The 18,624-nt window shown below is 35.9% G+C and overlaps 1 protein-coding gene across 1 annotated transcript; it reads left to right on the plus strand.

The window, feature by feature from the left end:
* The first annotated feature begins 17,206 nt into the window (after positions 1-17,206).
* On the plus strand, positions 17,207-18,395 carry LOC131030038 (pathogenesis-related thaumatin-like protein 3.5). The gene is made up of 2 exons (XM_057960719.2): positions 17,207-17,472; positions 17,618-18,395. Exons 1-2 carry the CDS (start codon positions 17,418-17,420, stop codon positions 18,238-18,240), a joined length of 678 nt encoding a protein of 225 aa, XP_057816702.2. The 5' UTR covers positions 17,207-17,417; the 3' UTR covers positions 18,241-18,395.
* The last annotated feature ends 229 nt before the right edge of the window (positions 18,396-18,624 follow it).

Genomic DNA, 18,624 nt, shown 5'->3' on the forward strand with positions numbered 1-18,624 from the left:
AACAATTCAGAAGAACTTCAAGGTATATAGACTCTGAATTGGCAACAAAAATTGTGACAAGTGAACCTATATTAAATCCACCAGTACAAAATGAAGATCCAGGTACCCCGGTATCATCAGAAGATTCCACAATAATTAAAGAACAACAACAAACTAACACACCCCGATATGTAAGATTGAATCATTCTGAAGATCAAATAATTGGAAACAAATTCAAAGGAGTTATGCCAAGAGGAAGATTGGAAAATGAAGAGGTATGTCTTATTTCTCAAATTTAACCATCATCTATCAATGAGGCATGTGAAGATAGATTTTGGATTAAAGCTATGGAAGAAGAATTAGGACAAATTGAGAAGAATAATACTTGGACATTAGTACCCCAGCCTAAAGATAAAAATGTAATTGGAACTAAATGGGTATTTAGAAATAAAATTAATGAAGATGGTAAGGTTGTCAGAAACAAAGCAAGACTAGTGTGTAAGGGATATTCTCAGAAAGAAGGAGTTGATTACAATGAAACCTTTGCATCGGTAGCCAGAATTGAGGCAGTTAGATTATTCTTGGCCTTTGCAGCTCACAAGGATTACAAAGTTTATCAAATGGATATTAAATGTGCATTTTTGAATGGAGATCTTGAAGAAGAAGTATATATTGAACAACCTAATGGATTTTCTTTGATAGATGACAATGATATGGTTTGCAGGTTAAGAAAAGCTCTGTATGGATCAAAACAAGCCCCAAGTGCTTGGTATGCAAGGCTGGATAAGTATCTTTTAAAGATTGGTTTTACTAAAGGAAATGCAGATAGCAATTTATACTACAAAGTAACTAATGATGACATCTTTATTATTGAAGTATTTGTTGATGATATAATCTTTGGAGGAGAAGATGGATTGTGTAAGGAATTTTCACTTGAAATGCAGCAAGAATTTGAAATGTCTATGATTGGAGAAATAAAATTCTTTTTAGGTTTGCAGATTTCTCAAACTGATAAAGGTATATTTTTGAGTCAATCCAAGTACTTGAAAGAATTACTAAAGAAATTCGGGATGGAGAACTCTAAACTGGTAAGCACACCTATGACTACAAATGACAAATTATCTCAAAGGGATGAATCTACACCTGTTAATCCAACTAGATACAAATCTATGATAGGAGGTTTACTGTATATGACACAAACTAGGCCTGATATTATGAATGCAGTATGTATTGTTTCTAGCTTTCAAAGTAATCCTAGGGAAAATCATGAATTAGTAGTAAAAAGGATTTTTTGATACTTACAAGGCATAACAAATATTGGATTATGGTATCCTAAAGATGAAAATTTTGATCTATGTGCATACACAGATGCAAATTGGGTAGGAGATATAGATGATAGAAAAAGCACCACTGGAGGAGCATTCTTTCTTGGAAAGAGATTAGTTTCTTGGTTAAGTAAGAAACAGAGTTGTACATCTTTATTAATAGCAGAATCAGAATATGTTGCACTAGCAACTAATTGTACACAGGTATTATGGCTTAAGCAAATGTTGAAAGATATAAAGGTAAAATGCAAGGAGCCTATTACTATATACTGTGATAACACTACAGCAATTGATATATCTAAGAATCCGGTATTACATTCTAAAACAAAACATGTTTCTATCAAACTAAATTTTCTAAGGGAAAAAGTTGAAGAAAAAGGGATAAAACTGGTTTATGTGAATACTAAAGAACAACTTGTAGATATTTTCACAAAACCTTTGCCTAAGGAGACTTTTGAATATCTTAGAGATCAGCTTGGAGTCATACCTCCACCGGTAGAGACTTAGACAGTTGATGATTTTCATCAACCGATAGAACTAAAGAGAAAAATCTTTTATTCTGGTATTTGATGAGGAAGCTACTTCTTAGGGGGAGTAGTTGGTATTTTGTATGAACTTGACTTTTGTGACTTTTTGTGACTTCGGCATTTGATGTCAAAGGGGGAGAAATATCTATGGAAAAACACATTATCCTTTTTGGGAGAGATTTTGTAAAATACATTTAAGGAGAGACTAGTATTAAAAATAATCTTTGGATAAGCACATGTTACTCCCAAGGGGAGAAATGGAGATTGTTGGTTTTTGTATTTGGCATTTCTATTTTGGCACTTTGATGGTTTTTCCATCTTGTGTTGCCAAAAATTCCAAAGGGGGAGATTGTTGGTATTTTGGTATGGTTTTTTCATTGATGTCAACACCTACTAATACACCTACTTTGGAGATCCAACAATATTCATCGGCAAGCAGTAAACTGTGCAACAGTTACTGGTATATGGTTCACTGGCAAGATATATTGTTCACTAGTACTTGGAATGATATGGAAGACACTTGGAAATGTCGAAGACATCATGTGGACACTTTATTTTGAAGAAATAATCATTGGTATATTCATATTTGCATATTTGCTTTTACCGGCAAATAGGTCCAAGTTATCTAGGGTTACACCGATAGGTTTATCTTTTCCAAATCAGCATGGCACGCTATGGAGATGATTTATTATTGATGTAAATGCATTAAGCCGACATGTTCAATCGGTTATTGCATCGGATATTATATTGTTTGTAAAATAATTTTATTGTAAAATCCTGTAGAGCTGACCTACTAAAATTGGTCTTAGGGTATGGTATAAATGTAAGATCTTATTTGTAAGATCAAGTGTGGAATGCGAAAAAGAATTGTGTGAAGGTATATGTGAGATCAAGTAGAGGAATACACAAAGACATCATTTGAAGGTGAAGTTAGGTTTTTGTAGAAGCATATCAGCATTACACCAGTACTGAATCTAGCATTGAAGATGCTATTTTGTGCAGTACATTCTTATTGGATTTAAACATCCAACTGTAGTCAGTGTGACTCCCATTTTGTGATTGAGCAGTGAGCTCTATGTTGGCATGTGGACACTCCAATGAGACATTGTGTGTGATTGAAGGTTTTGTCATTGATGGCAACCTTGCAATCCTATGGCACCGGCAAGACATTTTACCGGCAAAGCATTATTCAAGCAAGACAGTGCACCGGCATCAGCAAGACCACTTTACACTGGCACCGACACCGGCACAGAAGAAAAGATGTATACCGACACAAAGGCCGACAGGATTTTTGATATGTAATATTTTGTTTATTATTATAAGCCGACTTGGAAAGTAAAATGACTCTTGTATATAAAGGAGATCATTATAGACATTTGTAGGGATAGGTAAGCGAGCATAAAGAAAATTGTTAGACAGACCTAATGTGCGAATTATAGGTCAAGGGTATATGTAAAGAACAGAGCAAGAACCGGTACTGAATCTGGCATTGGAGATGCTATTATAAAGTAGTACAGATCATTGGATTAGTATAATCCTTATTGTAAGTCACTGTGACTTCTCACTGAGCAGTGTGCTCTAGGCAATTGGCCTTCCTGCATGTGCAGGCCCCTATTGTAAGTAATATTCTCTTATTGGCCAGTAAGTGAATATTGTGGGTCACAAATCCCACCAAGTTTTTCCCACACTGGGTTTCCTCATTAAACATCTTGTGTTATAGTGTTCTTTTCATGTGGATGTTTTTTATTCTATTTATTACATTAATTCTTGCATACCGGTACACTGTTACTTTATGTTCTGCATGTTTTATCTTAAGAAAATTTATTACTAGTCAGATACTGATTCACCCCCACCCCCTCTTAGTATCTGTGGGAACCCTAACAATTGGTATCAGAGCTTGGTCCTCTATTTTTAGTAGCCTAATAGCTTGAGGAAGATATTGACACCGATAAAGATGGAAAATCTGATGAAGCAACTTGAAGGAGCTCTTACTGACTATGATGCAAAGAAGTTGAAAAATATCAAATTAGAAGATGATTTAAAAGCAGCTCAGGATATCATTCAAGCACTTCAAGAAAATCTTATTGTTACAAGAAATAAGAGAAGAGAACTTTGTGAAAAATTGCAAAATGAGAATGATGAAAAGGAATCACTTAATGATATGATAAGCAAGTTGAAACAAGAGATCATGACAACAAAAAATGAAATGCAGGATATGACTATGAGATTTTGCAAAGAGATTGAGGACAGAAAGAAGAATGAAGAAGAATTGACCAGAAGACTAAGTTATGTAGCAAATGATAACACAAGACTTAGCTATGAAAATGACATGTTGAAGACAGATCTGATGCATACTTAGAATGACTCTAATGAACTAATGAGACAAAAAGAAATCTTGGAAAGGGAATTGGAAACTGCAAATCAACACAAAGAAAACTTCAAGAAAAGCTTAGAAGAACTTGGCACCTTATTGAAGAATCAAAAACCCAAAGGTGACACTTCTGGAATTGGATTTGAAGTTGGAGAAAGCTCTAGTACTGCAAATACTCAGGATCATAGCAAACCAGTAAGACCTCCTAATACTTATAAATTCAATGGAAAATACTTTAACTGTAATAAATATGGTCATAGGGCAAATGAATGTAGATCTAGGAATTATCAGAATATCAATCCTACCACCGGTCAATGCTCCAAATGCAACAAAGTTGGTCATAACTCTGAAAACTGCAGAATGAATGTAAGATGTTATGTTTGTGGAAGATTTGGACATCTATCAAATCAATGCAGAACACAAACCGGCATAGGTTATGGGAAAGCTATTCAGAAAAATAATGTAACTTGTTATGCATGTTACAAGATTGGGCATATTGCTAAATTTTGTAGAAGTAAAGGTACACCGGTAGACAACAAAAGTACTAGCTTGAAAGGTAAAGAAAAGGTTGAAGAGGTTAAGCAAGAATTCTCAAAGCAATGGATTAGAAAAGCTGATCTAAATATTGGGAATACTCCTCCACGGGTAGAACCAACAAATGCTCCACTGGCAGGACAATGTGATGCTCCACCGGCAAGATAGAGCAGTGCTCCACCGGCAGGAAGTTCTTCATCTAATTGAAGAAAATTATCTTGAGGGTTTGGCAATCTAATGACACATGTGCTATTATTCCCTCAGTTAGAGAAAAGAAGTTGAAAATCACTTATTACCGGCAAATAAAGTTAAGTGAATACATTACCGACAAGCAATTAATGTGGTAGGTAGCAAAAAAGACTTTATAAAATAAGGTTTTGGCTCCATTTCATTTCACCGCGATTTCAAACTTTCAGAGAGCGCGAAGATTTCCGAGCTAAGGCATTTCGAGCAAGAAGCAAGCACACTCCAAGCAATCATTCATCCAAGACAGAAAATGGTTTTTTATCATGGCATCCACCTCTACAATTGAATACATAGTGAATCCTACTATTGTGGAAGTAATTAAAAGAGCTAGGCCCGTATTTCAAATGGTCCCCGAAATAGCAAAGAAAGATGATACCTTAGGTGCATTCTCTCAAATCCCTAAAGGTATTGTATATGTTGAAGACCCTAGAATGTATATTCACTGTAATATTGAAGAGCTAGGAGATGAGGAAATCAAAACCATGTACAAAACCGAGATATGTGATGATACCGACAATATCAAAGCTGAACAAAAAATCATTGAAACCCTAGGATTCACAGAAATCCTTAGTATTCCTGAATTTCCTAAGGATGTGATTAGGATAGTATTAAGCATAGTTCATGGGGAATTTTTCTGGTTAGATACAATTCATAAGATCACCAAGCAAGCGGTAAAGGTTGTCACAAGGTTACCAGCCACCAATAAAAGATCAGATAAAAACAAGAAAGTTTCAAATGATTTAGTCATTGACCTAACAGGTGCAACATCTGATAAAAGATCTTTAAGGGTTAATGATGTAAAGGATACAAATGTGAGATTCATAAGTATGATATTAGGTTACAAAGCCACTCATGCCAATAGACTCAACTCAGTTTCAAGTTTATGCATTAAGAGTGCTTATGACTTAATAACCAACAATGCAAAAATTGACATCTGTGAATGGCTAAAGGATGAACTGATAGACAACCTTGGAAACATAAAGAAGGATAAGAAAGGAACCTTCAGATTTGGAAATCTGTTAGTGTGTCTAATGCTTCATTTAACAAAACAAGTTCCCGGTATAGGATATAAAGAATTCGGATATGACCTACCGGTAGGAAAGCAATTGACAGAACTGTTCAATAACATGGGTGAGAATAAGGAAAACAACATTCATGACTTTTTCCAAGCACTAAAGACGAAAATGAAGAAAAGGACAAGGTTATCACAGAAGATTGTAGACAAATACAAAGATGATATATGCTTTGTTATCAAAAAGGATGAAATATGGATGGAAGCAGTCATCCCTAGGACAATCTGGGTAACAGAAATTGGCTATGAAACAGATGACCACTTAGTTGAAACTTATGCCAAAGCACTTTTGGAAGCCCCCAATGAACCTAATGAAGAAATATTTGGTAGTGCTGAAACCATAGAAAGCCAAATTCAATCAAAGAAAAGAGTGAAAAAGGTTGAGGCAGTTGTGAGGAAAGGATCCAGACAAGCAAAAGCCATTAAGGAAGATGTATTAAAGAAAACCGGCATAACTGAAGATGAGTTGGCAGCCCCACAACCTGAAGCTCATCTATCACCAGTAGGTACTTCCTCAGAAGGAGATATGCCAGCAACTTTTAAAAGAGTTGTTAGGAAAAGAGATCCCTCATCGGCAACCACTCCTTCACCTAGAAGGACAAGGTAGAAGCAACAAGCAGTGAGATCTCCGGTCAAAAAGGTCACACCTAAAAGGAAGCCGAATCCTAAGAAAAAGAAAAAGGCAAAAACTGACTTGGCACCTCTAGACATTTTGTTAAATGAGATCACAGAGGAAGGAAAACTGAAGAACATAAGGAAAATTTCTGACACTCTATCGGCTGATGAGAAAGGGCAAGTTGAGGAGAGTGTAATACTACACATGGACATGTTTAAAAAGGTTTTGATGGAAGTCATAAATGAAATTCCTGATGACTTATACAAAAGACTTGAGGCCAGAAGGCAAGGAGTAATTGAACTGGAAAAAAAAATAAAAGTAGAAAAACTAATTGCTGTATATCTGGTAAATTCCCCAAAAGAAATTGATGATCTAATAGCTCAGGCCAACTAGATAGTTTTTTCCATTGCACACCGACATATTTCACTAATGGCAGGTACAGTTACAGAGGTTTCAAAGGAAACAGAAGATGGCTGGGACATATTTTTGGTTGAAAAAGAAAAACAAGAAGAATATAGGAATCCCAAGCCTATTAAGGTTTATCAGAAGGATAAGGACAAAGGGAAAGGGAAAATTGGTGGACCTCCAAGCATAAAGGTTAAAGATAACCTACCTCCACCTGTAAAAATTACAATCCTTGAAAACCAACCGGTAGCTGAAAGCATGGATGCAGAGGATAGCAAAACAAATCCTGAAGTCCTATTCACTGTAAATGTTGATACCCAAAAGATCAACATAATAGTTGATAAAGACCAAAGTGAAAAATCAGATATGGCCAAAGAGCCTCCGGTAATAGGAAATACAGAGCAACTGGCAGCGGATACAGGGAAAAAGATGGAATCTGAAGCACAAACAGAGAAACCGACAGAGCTAAAGGCTCCAGAACAGATGCCACCGGTAGGCAATGCAGCAGGAAAACCAGTACTAAAGGAAATGCAGACACAAAATGACCTACCAGAGGTCAATACAAGCATGGTCACTTCCACCGGTACTCAATTTGTTGGGTCACCATCAAAGTCAACAAATGTGACTGAGGTATTACTTGAATCCATCAAGAAAATAACTGACTATAGCTCACAAGCTTACAAAGCAATAGATGATTCAATACCAATTTTGAAAACAATAGCTCCTAATTGTAATATAGATAATAAAGATTCTTTAGGACAGTTGGATACACTATGTAAATACATTTTTGGAAATATTGAGCAAATAAAGGTAGAATCTATAAAGGACATTATAGAAAAGGAGAAACAAAAATTCTTTGAGGAAGAAATTAAGAAGTGTAACAAAGATTTTGACACACTTCTATCGGAACTATGTAGTTTGTTAAAAGAGTACAAAAACCTATACAAAGACACATGCAAAACAAACTTCTTGACTATAGATATAGACAAGAAAATAAGCAAGACACAGGAAGAGATAAACAAGCTTGCAGACAATTTTGTCAACTCACCAGATTCATTATCTAGTTTTGAAGATAAGTTAGCAATTTTTGAGACAGAATTACTTAAACAGGAGAAAGAGAAAGAGACAATAATAACTAAGGCAAAATACTTGAGATCTAAACTGAGTCCAAGATTGGATTATCTAGCATCTTTACGGAAAGAAATCTCAGAGGCATTAACACTGGGAAGTAAAACACCGGCAAAGCAATTGCAGCATCTCACCAACACTGTGAAGAGAACTAAAACGGTAATAAAAGATAGCAAAAAGTTTATGGATAGTATAAACTTAATTTTGGGCAATCTTTTTCAGATAATAACTACCCAACTACAAGGTTGAGGTTATGGACTGGTATAACTACAAACTCTACTAACATCTTAACAACCTTTGTCATTGATGCCAAAGGTGGAGTAGTAGGATGAGAAAATTCAAAACACAGGGATCATATGCTCAGGGGGAGTCCCTCTATTATAAAGTAGTACAGATCATTGGATTAGTTTAATCCTTATTGTAAGTCAGTGTGACTTCTCATTGAGCAGTGTGCTCTAGGCAATTGGCCTTCCTGCATGTGTAGGCCCCTATTGTAAGTAATATTCTCTTATTGGCCAGTAAGTGAATATTGTGGGTCATAAACCCCACCGAGGTTTTTCCCACACCGGGTTTCCTCATTAAACATCTTGTGTTATGGTGTTCTTTTCATGTGGATGTTTTTGATTCTGTTTATTACATTAATTCTTGCATACCGGTACACTGTTACTTTATGTTTTGCATGTTTTATCTTAAGAAAATTTATTACCGGTCAGATACTGATTCACCCCCCCACCTCTCAGTATCTGTGGGAACCCTAACACTCTAGGCTATTGGCCTTTTTGCATGTGCAGACCCCATTTATGTACACTTACTATCTGCAGTAGTATCATCTAATTGTGGGTAAGGCTTCCCACCATGGTTTTTCCCCTTACAGGGTTTGCACATACAAATATTGGTGTCATGTGTTGTGGATGACTTTATGTTTATGTTTCATGCATTAATCCTTACCGATATAGCAATTTACTGTTAACACTGTCTACCGACATACTTAACTGGTTTACCGGTATTAAGCATTAAGTTGGTTAATAATTTTTTGGTTCAAATTTATTTGACAACTGATTCACCCCCCCCCCCTCTCAGTTGTCTCCAGGACCTAACACCATTTTTTGAATAACTTTTGATAGACTTATCGAAATTTTAAAAAATTTAAATATTATTGTAGTGCACTTGATTCTTTACAATTTAAAATAAAAATTGTATTATCAATTTGTTTAGTGCAACTTATGCTTCGCGCACGAACATGTACCTAATTTTCAAAATGTGCTCGATTGGAAAAATCATAAAAAAAAAAATACTCAACAAAAAATTACAAAAAAATACACATCTTCTAGCGCTTTCTCTTAACTATCTTTATGCCAAAGGATTTTTCAAAATACTAAATCTAATTATGACTTTTCTGATGTGCACGTCGGACACTATGTTATGTTTTTCAAAAAAAATCAGGGTCAGTTTTTCGTGCGCGAATGATTTGACCCCTTTAACCTTATCCAATTCGGAAAATGTTTAGTAGTTTGGAAACTAGATTCAGAGTACTACAATATTTGTTCTTTGATTATCTTCATATCTTGAGTGGATGACTTTCAAATTTTGCCTCCAAGTTCCGGTTCACCTAATTTTAGAAGAAAAGTTTCCACTTATACCCCCCTTTTTTACCACCATCTTTGTGCACTTACCCCTTACTTCTATAAAATTTTGCAATATGTCCAATTTTTTTCCAAGCATAACATGTCACATTGTTCTTCTGAATAGCCTTTCCATATCCTATGCCGGTATGTGTTCTGCACTGATTAGATAGGTGTCCAAATCTTCCACAAACATAACATCTTACATTCATTCTACAATTCTCAGAATTATGACCAATTTTGTTGCATTTGTAACATTGATGGTGGGTGTATTAGTGTTCTAATAGTTTCTATATCTACATTGATTTTCTCTATGACCATACTTGTTATAGTTAAAGCATTTCCCATTAAATTTGTAGGCATTAGGTTGTCTTACTGGTTTACTATGATCATGATTGTTTGTAGTACCAGAGCTTTCACCAACTTCAAATCCAAGTCCATTAGTGTCTCCATCAGGTCTCTAATTTTTGAGCATGTTATCAAGTTCTTCTGAACTTTTGTTGAATTTCTCTTTGTGTTGATTTGCAGTAGCCAACTTAGTTTCCAATATTCCCTTCTGTCTCATAAGTTTAGTTTTATCATTTTGTGTTTGCATCAAATCTATCTTCAACATATCATTTTCATGACTAAGTCTTGTATTTTCAATTCCAGCATCATTGAGTCTCCTATTCAAGTCATCTTCTTTCTTCTTTATTTCTTTCTTCAATGTCCTTACAAAACCTCATAGTCATATCTTGCATCTCATTCCTCATAGTATTGTTTTCTTGTCTCAATTTGTTCATAAGGTCCTTAAGAGTTTCCTTTTCATCATCATCACTCTATATCTTCTCATGAAGTTCTCTTCTTTTGTTTGTAGCAATAGAGAGATTCTCTTGAAGTCCTTGAATGAATTCTTGTGCAGTCTTAAGATCATCTTCAAGTTTGATATTCTTCAACTTTTCTGTATCATAATCTATGAGAGTTGTTTCCAATTGCTTTCTCAAGTTTTCCATCTGTACTGGTGTCAGAATCTCCCTCAAGCTATTAGGCTTTTGAAAATAGAGGAATAGGCTCTGATACCAATTGTTAGGATTCCCAAAGATACAGAGGGGGGGGGGGGTGAATCAGTATCTAACCGGTTTACACATTTTCTTACCTTATTAATTAATTTGCATTCCAAAACAGTGTACTGGTAAATAAAAATTAATGCAGTAAATATGAACAATAAACACAACATAAAAATAACACCATTACACAATATTTTTGGCGAAGAAACCCGGTGTGGGAAAAATCTCGGTGGGATTTGTGACCCACAATATTCACTCATTGGCCAATGAATGGATATTACTTACAATGATGTGTGCTTGCACATGCAGGAAGGCCAACTGCCTAGAGCTCACTGCTCAAATACCAAAGGAAGTCTCACTGACTTACAAAAATGGATTATGGAAATCCAATGTGATGTATTGCTACAAAAATCATCTTCTATGCCAGGTTTAGTAGCGGTTGAAGCTCATACGATAACCATTAACCTTACTTCAAAATCTGCCTTAGTATTTGCTCTACATATTCATCATATCATGTCCTTCTTTTTCTCAAATGATCTACAAGATCTCATACTTATATATGAGTCTTATTATAATATGCCATGCCGGCTTACAAAAAGATATTACAATTAAATACAATATGCAATAACCAAAATCCTATCGTCCAGTGTGCTGGTAAACATTCTTATTGCTACTGGTGAACTATTTGCCAGTGTAGAGTCTGTCGGTATCGGTGCCTGTCGGTGCCATAAGATTGCAAGGTTCCCATCAATGATAATACCTTCAATCACCTACAATTCTCATTGGAGTGTGCAATGCCAATAGTATTCTTGTAGGAGGAATTGGTGTTTCTTAGATTTGTTGTTTCCAAAGGTAATCTGAGAATGGATCCATCAAAGGTGGAGGCAATCCTCAATTGGTGCACACCTATATTTTCAAGTGACGTAAAAAGTTTCCATGGATTAGCAAGTTTTTATTGGAAGTTTATAAGAAATTTCATTGGAGTTAGTACTCCTATGATAGATACCATTAAGGGTGGAAGAAAGTGTCAATTTGATTGGAATGATGAAGCCAACAAGTCTTTTGAGTATTTGAAAACAAAGATTGCAGATTAGCCCATCTTAGTCCTTCCTGATTTTCATAAGGTATTCACTATTCAATGTGATTAATCTTAGAAAGCTATAGGAGGATTCTTGAGCTAGGAGGGTAGGTCTGTGGCCTTTTTCAGTGAGAAATTAAATGAAGCAAAAAATAAGTATTCAATCTATGATCTAGAGATGTATGCTTTGGTACAATCTCTTAGGAAATGGAGGCATTATATATTACCAATGGAATTTGTTGTTTACACTGACAACCATGCTTCAAGTTTTTTGAACCGGCATTAGAAGCTCTATCACCGGCACATGAAATGGATGGAGTACCTTCAAGATGTCACATTCACTATCAAGCATAAGAAGTGAGTGGCCAACAAAGTGGCAGATGCCCTTAGCAGGAGGAACTTGGTAATCCAAGAGATTCAATTACAAAGCATAGGAATCACTGCTATGAAGGACATGTATCAAGAAGATGCAGATTTCAAGGAGGATTATGAGGTTTGTCAAGATATGAATGAAAGGTATCATACTGATCTTTTCTGAGTATATGCTTCAAGAAATTTACTTTTCAAGGGTAGTCAACTTTGTATTCCTAATTTCTAAATGAATAAAAATATTTTCAAAGAAAAACATTGTGGGAGTTTGTCAGGACATTTTGGACTTGATAAGACACTTGAGTTGGTTAGAAGGTTTTATTTTTGGCCTAGAATGCAAACAGATGTGAGGAAATTTGTTTTAGAATGTGTGGTGTGTCAAAAGGAAAAAGGTATAAGTTCAAATATAGGCCTTTATACTCCTTTACCAATCCCTACAAAATCTTGGGATTCGGTTAGTATGGATTTTGTCTTAGGCCTTCCTAGGACTAAATCGGGTTATGATAGTGTCTATGTTGTGGTAGACCGGTTTTAAAAGATGGCACATTTTTTACCATGCAAGTTTACACATGATGCTTCAAATATCGTAGGTTTATTCTTTAAGGAAATTGTCAGACTTCATGGGTTACTCTTGTGCATTATCTCAGACGGGGATTCTAAGTTTTTAGGACACTTTTGGAGAACTTTATGGTATAAGTTGGGAACTAACTTGTGTTTCTCTTCTTCTTATCACCCTCAATTTGATGGGCAGACCGAGGTAATAAATAGGTCCCTTGGAAACTTGTTATGGTGCTTGACCAAGGAACATGGAACTACTTGGGATACCATTCTTCCACAGACAAAACTTTCCTATAATGACTTTGTGAATAGAAGTACAAGGTTAAGTCCTTTCCAAATTGTGTATGGTACACATCTCAGGGGTATTCTTGAACTTAGAGATGTGAAGAATATTGATAGAAGAAGTGCTCAAGCAGATGAATTTTCTGACATAATGAAGGATATACACCAACAAGTCAGAGATAAACTTATTCATACCTCTACAAAATCCAAGAAAGCAGTAGACCTCAAAAGGAGAGATGTTCAATTTACAATAGGAGATTTGGTAATTATCCATCTCAATAAAGAAAAAATCCCTAAGGAGAAGTCAATCAAGTTGCACATGAAGAAGATAGGTCCTTTTAAGGTCCTCAAATGATGTGGGAACAATGCATACAAAATAGACCTACCCCCTAAACTGGGGCTGTCACCTATATTTAACGTTTTTGATATATATGCATATAAGGGTGTTGTTGATGATGTTTGTGATGTAGGTCAATTTCATTCCTCTATTGTAGACATGATAGAGGGACTTCCCCCACAACCCAAACCAGAAATTGAATGTATTTTGGATCAAAGGATCAACAAGCAAACCAGGAGGAAGACTTACTTGGAGTACCTAGTCAAATGGAAGAATCAACCTTTATAAGATGCTACATGGATGAATTTTGGGGCCATTGAGAAGACTGGAACCCGCTTTACAGACATCCCAACTCAAGGGACTTGAGTTTCTTTTGGGCCCGGGAGTATGGTGCAGAGCACATTTCATTTCACAGCTAATTTTCAGGCACATGGTGTTGTCTACAGGTTCATTTATGTTGTAATTGTGGGTTGGATCAATGATCAACCTTGATGTAATTGAATGCCTATTTTGTATGGTCAATAATCTCTCAGGTGAGCATATAAACCTAGAGGTCTATTAGGTCATCAAGGCTTGGAATTTGGATTTTGTCAAAGTTAGTATGTCTAGGATGTTGTCTTAGGTGTTGGAGTAAATAATGACCGGTCTAGGTAGTTAATAATCGGTGTTGTTCTAAATTGCAAAATGTTGCATTTGTTGTCAAGCAACTTTTCAAAGTTGCTGGTAGGATGACAACTACTTCTCCAACGGTCCTAACTATTCAAAAGTTGGTTATGGATGTTGGGAGAGGTTTATATATATGTGGACAACTATAGGAAGGCATGTTGAAGGTTTTTGTAAAATTTGGTGGAGAAAGTAAATAAGACAAATTTGATTTCACCATACAAAGATTTTTTTGTACGATTCATACAGAGTGTGAGAATTTCTGATGAAGTTTTGAATTAGTTAGGAGTAAATTTGGAACACCTTTCTAATGCACCAAGTTTGACCTCTCAAAGTAAAGTTTAGTAGAAGTTACAAACGTTTATTTTCTACAGGTTGAAACCCTCAATTTTCAAGGGTTATAATGCAAGTAAGACCCTAACTTGCAGTCTACTCATTGGGATCTGATGGCCATGGGTAGAATGCTAGTTAGGGATGTATATTTTGATATTTCAGAGGAGTGAGGTTAGAGGATTTGGTTGGTATAGTGCCACCAATCCCTAGTCTAAATTAGTGGAGCGTTTAGATTTGATTACATGAGTTTCTTTGAATAGATAATGAACAATGATGAGAAGATGAGTTGAAGTGTTGAAACTGGGTATTTGACCATAGGAGAAACTTCCTGAAAAGTTGGAACCTTCCTGTGATCCCATTTTCCACACCTCTTTTGTGTGACCAGTCTAACTTGATCAATTAGGCCTTTAACCAAGTAGGTGTTGAAGAGTGCGGGAATAGGGTGGAAAATCCAATCTTTTCGAATCTGATAGTGGTCCCAAAAGGGTGTTTGAAACCTAAATTTGGGTAAAGTGTTGTTTGGTGTTATTTAGAGAAAAGACCCAAAAGACAGTGAAATAGGGCTAATAATCGATGTACCTGTACCGGTAAGTCTAGGAAACCAGTATCGGTAAAACTGTGAAAGTTGTATTGGTAGACCTATACCGGTGGGCTTGTCTAGTCCTCAAAAAACTAATACTTGTCTTGTATTTCAAATGAGCATTGTGGAAGATCTTGATAGGTCTTAGGAAGTGGATAGTAGTGTGTGTCAACCCGGTTAGTGGTGAGAAGTTGATTTCACCGTTGAGGTGTGAAACATAACCATAAAGAGAAGACTAGAGGTGTGTGTTTGTGGGTTTATCACCCTACTGCTGCTGACCTCTACATCAATTTTGCGTATCTTGCAATAATAGCATTCTATCAAATAGTTTGTGTGTCTTGTCAATGCTTACACACTTTGGATACATGGGAAAAAATTACTCTATCTTCTATCATGCGATGAATAACCATACCTTTTTCCAAAGCTACCATTTTAGTGCAGCCTAAAAGGATGCTAAAAGAAGTTGCAAAGCCTTGATTTTCTCTTGCCAGTCCCATTTGGCTAAAAGTTTCTAATCCTTTTCAAAAATAGCATATTATCTATATAGCTTGTACTCATTTATTCCATGAGCTCACATTTATTAGACACATCTAGTTCAATAGTCACACATCATGCCTATGCTTAAACATTTTGCATGCATTCCTTTCAAAGTATTTCAATATACAATATCTAATGAGTATCCCCTTTCCATTGTGCTTTAATGGATGTCCATACCCTATTCCAAAGCTACCATTTTGGCACATAGTAGGAGTATGTTGGCAAATGATGGGGGTACCCTATTCCTTTTTTACTTATGACCTCCACAAAAGTCATGCACAAAAACATAATTTGTATGGAAACATTAGTTCATGGTAGTTTGAATGAGAGAAATGATTGTTTGCTAATAGAAACCAAAAATGGGAAGGGAGACGAGTAGGGAGGGGCTCACACCAACCACTTAAGCAGTCAATGCATAGTGTGTATTGGTTAAGTTTTGTCAAATTAAGGTGTCCCAATACTAAAATCCTATCATCTTGATGATTTATTATTTTTTGCACTCACTTTCGAATTCCTAAAATTTAGGGGACTATAGTCATAGGTTGCTATGTTGGGACAATGACAGTTTGTTTATGATTACTAGTTTAGTGGAAGAGTCATGAAGAGATTTTTTTAGCAACTAGTATTTATCATGGAGTTTGTTTGTGACAAATAGTGTAAAGTAAAGAATATGCTAAAAACGGATGTGGCAATTTCTATGTAATAGTTGTAGTACATATGGCATGATGACCATTATGGGAGAGTCATGAGTGAGGGCTTTGGAAAGTTGCAATGTGTCGTGGAAATGACTTCTTGTTTTTACAGCACTTGCCTATTGAGCATGTGAGTTGGTTTTGGAAACCATGGCGGCTTTCCGCTCAAGTGTTGAGCTCTATAAATATGTGGCTTGTTAGTGTATTTTGTATGATGAGGTTGAATATTTTGTGGCAAGCTAGTATATGTTAGAATTTGTGTTATTTTGATTACTCCCAAAGAGCATTGACTTTGTGCATTGTATTATAACTGTTGTTGTTGTTAATAATTCAAATCAAACTCTGACTTTTGAAGCATGAATTTTTTTTCAAAAACATTTTCCCATATTTATTTGTTTAAATTATATCTCATACTAGATTTAACATTTAAAAGCATTATTTATCAAATTTGGTTTCTTTCATAAATGCGACTTTGTGAAATGACTAGCATCTAAGGTGCCTTGTAGCAGTGCCTGACTTAATTTATATGTATAAAATACTGGAAAAGATCCCTTGTAAGGCAAGACAAAAGGTAGTCCATTTCCTACTGTCTTTGAGAAACATTTTATAAACACCTTCGAATACAAATCTTGGAACATAACTGTTTTCAAATAATTACCATGTAATCTGAAGTGTAGTGAATGAAATAGCAGTTGTCAGAAATCATCATCTCCTCGTGATCCTCTGCGAATCATAAGCAATTGAATCTTCCAAAAGATAGACCTGATTGGAATTTCCAGGTAAATCGAGAACACAAAATATAGATAAAGGATAAGGTCACTTCCAAAAAATCTGCTAATTCTTAAGATACACAGATCTACAAATAGCAAATTAGCAATAAGAGGGATCAGCATCAATCAACCAATTAGTTGGGTTCCGGGCTCCTGCTCTCCTATACATGTTCACATCGAAGTTGAAAACCATTGTTTAGAATGTGGTTAAAAGGCTTGCATAAAATGGAGAACCCATTGAGATCCTATCCATGTCTCTGTCTCTGCATCTTCCTAACCATGGCGTCTCTCTGCGCTGCAGGTGAATCAAAAGTTTGTTACCACAAGAATCAGAATTCTCATTATTAATGGTTTCTCCTGTCTTATATGGGATGCGTCTATTCTGGCTTCAAAATGGTAAATGTGAGTTAGTCGCGCGTTTTACACCATCCATTTTGTAATAAACAGTTGCGATTGACTAACACGTCACTATCACACTGTACAAAAAATCTATTTGGAAACCAGAATAGCTTCACCCTCTTATATATACTTATTCAATAGTTTGCAGATGAATCGTACAAAAAGACCATTAAAGTGGAGAACAACTGCACGTTCCCTGTGTGGCCTGCGATACTTTCAGGGAACGTACCAGATGGGTTTCGGAATATTCTACAACCCGGCGAAAAGTACTCCCTGAAAGTTCCTCAGGACTGGGAGGCAACCGTATGGGGAAGGTTTGGATGTTCTTCCGAAGGGAACGAATCAACCCGATTAGTTTGTGAATCTGGTGATTGTGGAAATTTGCTACGGTGTGAGAAAGCTCCGGATCAGAATTTGCAGCCGTATACACGGACCATATTTGATAACCGCAGTCTTAGTGTTGATGTCCAGATGGGTTATAACCTCCCAATGTATGTGGGTTTTGTTAACGCTTCCTGGGAACGTTTCACGTGCGGTTCGTTCCACTGCACAGGATTAGTTGCTGACCTTTGCCCGAAAATTTCACAGGTGAAAGTGAATAATAAGGTGATCGGGTGTAAATGTTCTGACTGCGATACATATTCGGGGCATTGCAATCCGGAAGAGTACAATGCAGCTTTCTACGCAGCCTGCCCAAGTGCTGTTCCTTTCAACCCAGACTTTTGGTGCCCAGATTCCAAAAATTACTTGTTTACTTTCTGTCCAGCATAGTCACCCAAATTCCATGCTTCTGGGATTTTTCTGCAATTGCATGGTTCTGTTTGCTGCGTTTTTTTAAGTGATGTAATAAAAACTAGACCATCTAGTTGGATCGTGGTTTTAAGAATAAAAATGAAAATAAAAATTTATGTATTTTGTATTTTTCCAAATGTTGTGTTTGCATAATCCGTCGAACAAGAAACTTCTCAACGACTTAAACGTGTCGGTTTCCATGACCTTCAAGAGGGGTGATGAATGATGAAAGTAATGTTGAGATTATAAAACGAAAGAAATATGTGAAATCATAAATATGTAGTTTGCAACAAAATAGTAAATACTACAAGACAATTTCATTGTCATGTATCTATTCTAATATTAAGATTGGTAGTTAATGAT

This window comes from Cryptomeria japonica, chromosome 7 (genome assembly GCF_030272615.1).
Source record: "Cryptomeria japonica chromosome 7, Sugi_1.0, whole genome shotgun sequence".
In the NCBI taxonomy this organism is placed as follows: Eukaryota; Viridiplantae; Streptophyta; class Pinopsida; order Cupressales; family Cupressaceae; genus Cryptomeria; species Cryptomeria japonica.